General features: G+C 40.1%; 1 protein-coding gene across 2 annotated transcripts; it reads left to right on the top strand.

Moving 5' to 3' along the window:
* The first annotated feature begins 12 nt into the window (after window positions 1–12).
* On the top strand, window positions 13–8022 carry CUNH15orf48 (chromosome unknown C15orf48 homolog). 2 transcript variants are annotated; one of them, XM_029238839.1, is made up of 5 exons: window positions 13–977; window positions 5056–5117; window positions 5558–5643; window positions 6569–6629; window positions 7618–8009. In XM_029238839.1, the coding sequence occupies exons 2-5, from the start codon at window positions 5082–5084 to the stop codon at window positions 7684–7686; spliced, it is 252 nt and encodes an 83-aa protein (XP_029094672.1). In that variant the 5' UTR covers window positions 13–977; window positions 5056–5081; the 3' UTR covers window positions 7687–8009. The 2 variants fall into 2 exon arrangements, with proteins under 2 accessions (XP_029094672.1, XP_029094671.1); XM_029238838.1 differs by lacking the exon at window positions 13–977 and adding an exon at window positions 4818–4918 and having other exon boundaries at window positions 7618–8022.
* Window positions 8023–10483: the final 2461 nt, after the last annotated feature.

Genomic DNA, 10483 nt, shown 5'->3' with positions numbered 1-10483 from the left:
CTTTCTCTCTCTCCCTCCTCCCCACCACAGTATTTTTCTGAACTATCTAAAAGTAGATTTTACACATCATGCCCCTTTATCCCTTTAATACTTCAGTGTACATTTCTTATAAATGAGGTTATTTTCTTACATGACCACAGTGCAGTTATCAAATTCAAGAAATTTAACATTGATACAACATTTTAATCTATTGACAATGAATTTCATCCATTGTTCCAATAGTAATTGTTTTCCCATTACAAGATCCAGTTTAGGAGCATACACTGCACTTAGTTGTCATGTCTCTTTAGCCTCTTTGCCTTTTTTAATCTGAAACAGTTCCTCAGTCTTTCTTGACCTTGACACTTTTGAAGCGTACAGACTAAGTATTTTATAGAACAGTTGGTTCCTAATTAGTGTTTGTCTGATGTGCATCATGATAGGTTCAGGTTATGCATCACCAGTGGAGCATATGTATGTGCTGTCATGTCCTCAGATCACAGCTGGAGGCACGTGACATCTGCACATTATTGGTGATGTTAATTTTGATCACTTGTTTATGATCTTGTCCATCTTCTCCACTGTATAGCTACTAGTTTTCCTTTTGTAATTGTGAGTATTTTTTAAGGAGATAGGTTATATATAAGTTTTTATTTTCCTTTATTAAAAGAGTAATAATGCTAGAAAATGTAGATAAACATGAAGAAAACATGTGGGTATTTAACTTTCCAGTCCCTTACACATGCGTAGATAACTTTTTAAAACCAAAAGCATGGTACTGTGTAGCTCTTGTTTTTCTCACCTAACAGTATCTGGTAAGCATCTTACTGAGCCTTTCTTCACTCTCAAGGTGCCATACAGGGTGCAGGAGTGTTCGTGAAGGAGACAGACATGGCACTGATAGGGCAGCTGGGAGCGGAGACCTCCAACAAATCATGCAGTGTGAATTAAACACAGGAGACGAGCTTCAAAGGAAGTATAGGTACAGTCAGGACATGGTGCGTGAACTATATGAAGTCATAAATGTCAAGCAGTTGGAAAGTTTTCTATATCTGACGGGAGCCAGTACTGTTATTAAGCAAAACCTCACTATTGGGGAACAATTAAGGAAAAGGCCTGTCTTATTTATAGGTATAAAATGTAATTCAGTTAAAATTATTCTAACAACCTGACTCTTGCTTTTGAGTAGTAGGGAAAATACCTAGAAACTTTTTTAGAATTCTGAATATTTTCATTCATGTTCTGTCCATTATTGATTTCACAGGAAAAGGCAGCCATTAGGCCTTTGCCATCCCTAGGCCTGAACCCCTTAACTCAGATTCTAGTTGTATGCTCCTTGTTTTTTCCTAGAGAAAGTTTCTAGTGGTCAGCCAGGAAATTTAGTACCCACACTTTGGTTAGAGGCTGAGTTTTTATTTGAAAATGTCTTTTTAAACTGTAACTTTGCAACAGAACTTTGGAAGCCTCCTGAGGACAAAAACCATGTTTCTTCTCTCATTGAAATAAATCAGTAAATGATGAAGTCAGATCAAGGATTTCTTTGACTCAACTTCAGTGTGATTAGAGGATGGCTCTGGGAAATTTCCAAAAGCTGTGTTCGTTATCGGTGAGAAAACACTTCAGCTTCTAAATATTATACCTGGGAAGTGTGAACAGCTTTACATTAAGCTCAAACTCCTTTCTGAGCCACATTACAGCATTAAACAATGTATCAATAGTACACTCCCAGACCATCTGAAATTTAGCAAATCCATATTTGCTAAACCTGGTAACTAGGCAGCCACTGAAGGGTGGGCAGAAAGAATTCCAACACAAAATATTTAATGAAAGGATATTCTATTTTTCTTATAAAGGCTGAACTGGGCTGATTAAAATCTAAGTTTAAATTCCTAACGTGGGAACCAAGTAGCTGTGGTTCCATGCTCCTGCAAGCCCGGGTTGCAGCAGCTAGAGAAGGTTCTGGAAGTTTCTGGCAATTGGGGTGGGGAGGAGAAGCTCCCCCAAGGGATTTCGGGCTTTGGAGCAGCCACAGAGGGTAATGCTGGCGAGTATCCTGAGTGGGTTCCTTTGGGGCACTGCCAAGATTTGAAGGGTGAGAACTGTGCCTGCTAGTTAGTCATTCTGGGAAAGACTAAACACAAGCTCAGTAAACCTGGGCATTAACCGAAAGAGGGAAAGTATGGCTTTCAGGGTCTAGTTCTCATTGTGAGCTTTAGAACAGCCAGTCTAAAATTTCCTGATCAACAGTAGTGAGGTAATCTGCATGATAAAGACCCCTCTGGTTCCTTCCCACCCACCCCCTCCTCCCACCCCATTCTGGCCCCCAAAAGAAGACAGTCTGGCTTGAAACAAGCATTTTCTTTTGCTACTACTTCTTGCCCCACCCTCCTGCCTTTATAAAAGCTTTCTGTTTGTACTACCCCTTGGAGCACCCTGCTAGTTCATGAATCATTGAATGAAGCCAATTAGATCTTCAAATTGACTCAGTTGAATTCTGTTTTTTAACGCCATATACAATTTATAAATTTTTTAAACATTTTATTCTGAACATTTTCACACACATTTAATAATATAACAAACTCCCACATATCTGTCACCTAGATTGAATAATTAGTATTTTGCTAAATTTGCTTCATTTTCTACTGAAAAACTGAAGTATTTTCAGGTAAATCCCAAACATAATGATATTTCTTAATTATTTCCACATATAATCTCTTTAAAAATGTGTTTTTTTAAAAAAAAAAAAACAACCATAATACCATTATCACACCTGAAAAAATCAACAGTACTCCCTTTAATATCATTTCATATCTGGTCTGTAAGTTTCTCTAGTTGCCCCCAAAATGTCTTTACAGTTGGTTTGTCTATTTCTATGTTCAAATAAATATCCTCACCTTTGGTAAGATTTCTCAGAGCCCATTAGTCAGAATTAATTATCGGTCTTTGGCACCAGATCATGACAGAGCGTGTTAGAGTTACTTACAGGCGCTAAATTGTAAGAAACGTGAAGTAAGGGACTTGTGTTTTATTCTTTTAAATTTACCATGCCCCATTCTGAGAATAATGCCTAGGCTATTACAAAACTGCATTTTGAAAAGAAATGACATTGGCAAAGCAGGGCTCTAAGTTTAAGGTCATTACTAGGCATGGGCTACACGCCCCCCGCCCCAGGGCGCGCCACGTGGCTTGCAGGATCTTACTTGCCCCACCAGGGATGGAACCCGGGCCCCCAGCAGTGGAATCATGGAGCCCTAACTACTGGACCGCCAGGGAATTCCCAAGGGCTACACATTTTAATTTTAATTTGTGGGCCATGATACATTCCTATAAGATTTCCTTTTTCTCCTGCTTGTATCCTAGAAAAAACAATTTATCTTTAATTAACAAATTGAGGCTTTTCTTAGAACCTTCTGACAAAAGAAGCTTTAGAGATTCTGCAGAAGGAGCATTAAAAGGCTTCTTTGATTCTATTCAATACAAACCACGGAAAATGTTGAATTTTCTCTGAAGTAATCAACAAACGTCTCCAGCTACAGCTCGAGTTACACAGTAAGAACCCTTGTCAGTGACTGGGTGAGAAGTTATATTTATGATCTCCCTTATATAAAACAAATCTTTGCAAAAAATAATTACTATTTATTGAATGCCTACTACAGGCAAGGCAGACTGCTACATGCTTTGCATACATTCTAACATTTTTTCCAACTCCCTGCCGAGCCAGGTTTGTCCGCATTTTACAGATATATAAACTGAGAGTCATGAAGGTTAAGTAGTTTCCTCGAAGTCAATCAGCTAATAAAGTATGTCAGGGGTGGGCTCTGAACTCACGTCAGTTTGAATGCAAAGCCCATGACTAGAAATAAAATGGGGCTGAAACAGAGCTGGGTCTGGCCGTTTAGAAAACATTAAGATATTTTCGTTTTTATGCTAACTCATAGCTTGAACTTCAAACAGTTTTAAAATAATTGTTTTAAAAATAACTATTTTTAGATAACTGAGCTTTCACTCTTGACTTAATCGCAGTTGCTAAGAGCAGGGTGCAGAAAGAACAGTGCTGCCTGATTGCCGGCCAGACCGGGCTTCTGATTCCATCTCCGCCGCTTACTGGCTATGTGCCTAGAGCATCTCTGAGCCTAAATAACATACCTTGCAAAAATGTCGAGAAGATTCCAGTACAGTGCCTGACACACAGATACTGATTTAATTATTATTCCCGTGGTTCTGCTGCCACCTTCATGCTCCGTGAAAGGCTAGGCTGCTAGCTTAGGGGCGAGTTCCTTCAGGGTCGTCTCAGAGATATTCTCCTGCAAACCTCTCCGGTTGATTCTTTTTGTTTCCTCTCCCTAATCTCCTGATTTTTTTTTTTTAATGGAAAAAATCAGGACAACAAGGAATTATTCTGAAAGGAAATTTACAACTTAAATTATCTCCATAAGTGCGCCACATCACATTTTTGGAGCTTTTAAAGTGACTTAGATTAATTCTAGTTTACCTGCCTGCACCAAGGAGCCTCCCATGGGACCCCCGGATCTGCGGCTCCTTTTCCGGACCTCCTTTTAGACGGGCTGTTTTTCACCTGTTCTTGGCCATCCAAGCGCCCCTAGTTCTCAGTTCCACCCCCTTGCAGACCCGCCAACGCCCAGCCTGGGCTCGCTCCGAGCGGCGGGTAAGAACCGCGGCAGGCGGCAGGGAGCGCTAGCGTCCTGCTGCGCGGAAATTGAAGGCCCGGCGTCCCGCAGGGGGCGCGCCCGGTTGCCGGGCGCCCGGCATGGAAAGCGAGTCAAGCCCCGCACGCCCCCTGCGCGGCCCGCGTGACCAGAACGCGCCGGCCGGCCTTCCGGAGAGGGTGGGGTTGGTATATAATGCGCGGAGGTCGAGGTCGGCGTTCGGTTCTGGGCGTTAGCATCGTCCGCTCGCGGCGCCCCGCCAGGTCTCCCAGGTGAGCTGCCCTCGGGCGGAGGCTCTGGTGAGCCGTCTCGAGGCTGGCTTTGGGATACGTTGGCCGGTTTGGAGCCCAACAGGCTTCGTCCTAGTAGCTGAGTTTTGATCAGTATCTTGGATTTTTTTTTCTTCTAGATTTGGCATTCTACACTGAAGTCATCATGAGCTTTTTCCAACTCCTGATGAAAAGAAAGGAAGTAAGGTTTTATTTATTTGTTTATTTATGGCTGCTTTGGGTCTTCGTTACTGCGGGTGGGCTTTCTCTAGTTGCGGTGAGCGGGGGCTACTCTTCGTTGCGGTGCACGGGCTTCTCAGTGCGGTGGCTTTTCTTGCGGAGCATGGGCTCTAGGCGCGCGGGCTTTAGTAGCTGTGGCGCAGGGGCGTAGTTGCTCTGCGGCATGTGGGATCTTCCGGACCAGGGCTTGAACCCGTGTCCCCTGTATTGGCAGGCGGACTCTTAACCACTGCGCCACCAGGGAAGTCCAAAAGAAGAAAGTAAATTTTTAAAGCAACTGAAAATCTGACTAAAAATATTAACTTATAAAGATGTTGAAGAAAGTATAAAATGATATAGAGCTATTCTGTTATATTTCAAGTGTTTCACATTGAAACGTCCGAGTATTTTGTTCTCTGTTAGCTTATTCCTTTGGTGCTTTTCACGACCGTGGCAGCGACTGGAGCTTTGTCTTTTGCTCTGTATTCCCTCCGAAAAACCGATGTGATGTAAGTAGGCATTCATCATTTATAAAAACGTTTTTAGCCGTGTTAGGTTGACCTTCAGTTTATGAAATGCATAGTATCAGTTTCCTGGTTTTCCCCCCAGGATAAGAATGTCGAATTGTGAACTTGGTTAGAGTCAGGGCCAGAAAGCATCCAGGTATCAGAAGACTATCAAATGACGATTAGTGATAAAATAAGTTTACTAATATAAGTTCCTTGTATCTAAATACCCTTTCATCCACTGGCCCTCCTCCTCTTCTGCTGCAGCAAAATAAAGCTTGTTGGTTTTTTTTTTTTTAACTTAAGTTTTGAAATTTAAAGTTCTTAGACGGTCTTTTGGGATATACATCATCAATCTTAATCATTTTAATAACATTTTAAAATGTCAATTCATTAGAAAGGTCTTTCCTAATGTGGTAGAGTTTATAGATTCAGCTGTCTACAATGAATCTAATCTTAGCCCTGGATATAAGGTAAAATACCATGTATCCTGGAATATGAGGAAGAGAAAAACCTGACTCTGATATTGACCGGGTGCAGGGCTCCGTAGAGCCGTAATGCTAGGCTGTGGCAGTTCATCACCTACCGGTTTCAAGCCCAGCCCTTCTGCCTCTTCCAGAAACTGGGGTAAGAGCATATTTGCTTGCTCTTAGCCTGGCACTTCCACCCTAATTGCTCTTCAGCTTATGAGAACATTCTCCAGTCTAGGCCAGTAAAGGGAATACAGACCTCCTACTCTGCAGAGGAATTGATCCTTGATGTTTGAGCCAAACTGTGAAGCTTTTTAAAGGAATGTTCCATCAATTTCAATTAACTCAATGCCTAAGTATGCACTCTGAGTCTGTCCCTAGCATATTTATAAACCCAATATCAGACTTAGTTTAAATGCACTTACTTTAATGTTTAATCAGCTTTCTTTTATTTTTAGCATTGATCGAAAAAGAAATCCAGAACCTTGGGAAACTGTGGATCCTACTGCACCTAGAAAGGTATTCCTGCATTAAAACGTGATTTATACTTAGCTGAAACCTTAGCACCTTTGTCAGCAAAATAGATGTAATACCTTTTAACCTTTAGGGTGCCATTTAATGTGTAGTGCAAAGGGAGTGCTGTAGGGTTATGGAGATTTAGTTCAAATCTTTGCTCCATTAGTCACAGGTGATTTTAGATAATTTGGCCTCTCTGAGGCTCTCAGAATCTATAAAATGGGCACAATAATAGGGCTCTTCCTCAGAGTTTAGAGGATTAAAGAAGATAAAATAGAGCCCTTTAGCACAGTGCCTGGCCCATAGTCAGCACTCAAATATTAACTTTTATCATTATTGTGACACATCATCTCCTTTTTTAATTTAATTTTTATTTAATATTGGAGTATAGTTGAGTTACAATGTTGTGTTAGTTTCAGGGGTACAGCAAAGTGAATCAGTTATACATATACATATATCCATTCTTTTTCAGGTTCTTTTCCCAAATAGGTTGTTACAGAATATTGAGTAGAGTTACCTGTGCTTACTAGTTATCTTGTCCACAGCTCTGTGCCTTTTCCCTTATTGTATAACTTGGATCATTTGTACCTTTGTTGAGTAATTACAGTGAGGAAATTTTAAGAGCCTACTATGTGCCTAGCTCTGTGCTGGGAGCATCATACCTCCACTCAGACGTAGCAGACACACTTTTTGAGCTTCTAGTTCACATAAAACCATAGGAAATTTAAAAATCTAGAACCCCTTAAGTGAAAGTAGGGTAAATGGATATGACCTTTCTCTCTGATCCTGTAACACTCAGGAACCCAAAGGCTCTTTAGAGGGATAGAGGGATAGAACCAGCCCATATTACTGTTTTAGAGATGGGAAGAGGTGATTCGTTGACTACAAACGTTATGGTGATGCTTTTTACAAAGGGAGCTGTGTACAACTCCCAGAAGGGGGCCTGAGGATGGACAGATCCTAACAAAACATTTTTATTCTTTTTTTAAAGCTTATAACAATCAACCAAGAATGGAAGCCTATTGAAGAGTTGCAGCAGGTCCGAAAGGCAACCAGGTGACCAGTCTTCGCCATTTTCTTCCAAAGAGTACTCTATGAATCTAGTGGAAACACTTCTGCACAAACTAGATTATGGATACCAGTGTGCGGAAATGCTTCTGCTACATTTTTAGGGCTTGCCTACGTTTTCAGACTCTGGATAAAGAATTATAAAGGTAGTGCAACAATAACCACGTAGTCCCAAAATAAGATTCTATGTTTATTTTCTTGTTGTAAATTTGTTTTGTGTATTGAAATTTTTGTGTTTATGATGCCTGAATGTTCTCCTTAAAATGTATAAAGATTTGTTAAATTTGATTGTCTCCAATAAAATACCACTTGTGCGAGATTTCTTAAAGTTCAGGTACATATTTAAATCGAGGAGAAAGTCTTTTTATGGGAGATAAACACATTCTGAAGCATGGAACTTCATCTTTTTAAATAACACCCAGTGCAAATTTCTGTATAAACTTTTTTTCCAAGTTCACTCATTCATCAGAAATCTATTGAGTAACTACTGTTATCCAGGCACTGTTCTTGTGCAGCTGAGATAAGGCAATGAACAAAACCAAATTTTGGAGGGAGAGGAATAAAAGATGGTAAGTACAGTGAGGAAAATGAAGACAAGATGGGGTATGAGACTTGCATGGGGATTGGTCTTGGAGGAAGTACTGGGATTCTGGCAGTGATGGGAATGTGGGGCATGCGAGAGTAGCCCTCCAGATGCCAAGGCTAACAGTGGTGCTCCCGTGAGGCTTGGGGAGGGGAGGATGGAGAGCACCCCACAGAGTCTGGGGCTCCTCTTCACTGTGGCCAATGGTCCCTTGGAGATCAAAGGTACGATCAAACGCAGCATGCCCCTCGGCTCCCCCTTGACTGTTCTTGAAAGTGGGACCACATAGAAAATAGCTTTTCATTAACTTTTAAAAGAAATTGAGATACAATTCACAGAACATAGTATTATCCATTTAAAGTGCACAGTTCGGTGGTTTTTAGTATATTCACAAAGTTTTACAACCATCTCTACCATCTAATTCCAGAACATCTTTATCACCCCAAAACAACACTGTAGCCATTAGCAGTCATTCCCCCATTTCTGACCCCTCTGCCCCCAGCCTAGGGAAACACTAATAAAGTTTATTTCTATAGATTTGCCTATTCTGGGCATTTCAGATAAATGGGATCACACATTATGTGGCCTTGGTGCCTGGCTCTAACTTAGTATAATGTTATCATGATTCGTCCGTGTTGTAACACGTATCAGTATTTCATTCCTCTTTATGACTAATATTCCATTGTATGGATATGCCATATTTTGTTTATCCATCAGTTGACAGACATTTGGATTGTTTCCACCATTTGGCTGTTATGAATAATGCTTCTGTGGACGGCCATGTATAAGTTTTTGTATAGCCATATCTTTTCAATTCTCTTGGGTATATACCTAGGTTCATTAACTCTTTTAAATAAATATCATAAATCCTTTTTCTTAATTTCCATCTGAACATAATAGAAATTTAAGAGAAGGGCTAAATTCTAATCACCTTCACGGCAATAAGAATTAACTAGATCTTTCTAGAGACTTGGCAGTTCTGAAGGGATTAAAGCAAGACTACTTCTGCAACTTCTATTTTCCTTATCACCTCAAATTTTCCCAGGTGAAAATCTCCAATTATTGATTTCAAGGAATTACATGTACCAGTTAGGAAGTACAATTTTATTTGCTTAAGCTTCTAAAGGGCAATGTGGTACCATATAGGCAAATAAAAATGAACAGCCCTGTGATGCTTGGCCAATTAGGAGAGCAAATTGTAGTGTTTGGGAGGGGACTGTGCCTTTCAACTTTAAAACACAAACCTGATTGAAATACAGTGGCTTTATGGGGTGAACAAGGCAGTGGAAGGTACCATGCAGCAGGTTTGGGAGGGAGAAAGGCCAACAGCAATATTGAAACTTAAATTTCAAAAGATTTATTGATTTTATTTTTGATAGTATTCTTAGCATTTTCCACACGTTTTATTTTGAAATTTTTCAAATATTCAGAGAAGTTGAAAAACTAGCACAAAAAATACACTTTTTATCACTTAATATTTTGCCACATTTGCTATATCTCTCTGTATATTATGCTCTTTTAAAATAAACTCTGAAAATAAGTTACAGACATCATAATACTATTCATGCCTAAGAGAAAGGACATTCTAGCTGTTACACCATTATCATTCCTGAGACGATTACCATTAATTCAATACTATCACCTAACATATAATCCATTTCCATTTCCTCTGACTGTAATGTCCTTTATAACTGTAGTTTTAAGTCCAGAATCCAATCCAAGTTTCACTTGTTGCATTTGGTTGTTAGGTTATTGTACTGAGTACTTGACGGATATGTGGTCATGGAAGTGACTCCCAAGGAGCTTGTATAGAACTCTCTCTGCAGAGTTTGATCTGGATAAGATTCTCTCTTGCAAGTGGACTTTGAAGTTTTAAAATTTGAGACGTATTAAAGACATTTTCAAGTAATTTAAATATTTAAGAAGTTGTACAATTGTTAAGCATTCACTATGTGGTAGGTGGTGTGCTGGCCTCAAGGATCTGACTGACATAGGAAAGGTAGATACATCTGTGAACAAATCCAAGCAATACAGTGACAATAAGGCAAAGATAGAAACAAGCACATGGTACAAAAGAAGGTTCCGAAGAAGATGGGTCCCTGAAAGCCTAGTTTCTTCAAAAACCATTAATTAGGGTAAGATAGGGAGGGTGGGAGGGAGACACGAGAGGGAGGGGATATGGGGATATATGTGTATGTATAGCTGA

Source organism: Monodon monoceros, unplaced genomic scaffold, assembly GCF_005190385.1.
Source record: "Monodon monoceros isolate NGI ecotype Baffin Bay Population unplaced genomic scaffold, NGI_Narwhal_1 Super_Scaffold_21, whole genome shotgun sequence".
In the NCBI taxonomy this organism is placed as follows: domain Eukaryota; kingdom Metazoa; phylum Chordata; class Mammalia; order Artiodactyla; family Monodontidae; genus Monodon; species Monodon monoceros.
Note: the sequence above shows the minus strand (reverse complement) of the source record. Positions and strands in the feature narration are given on the sequence as shown.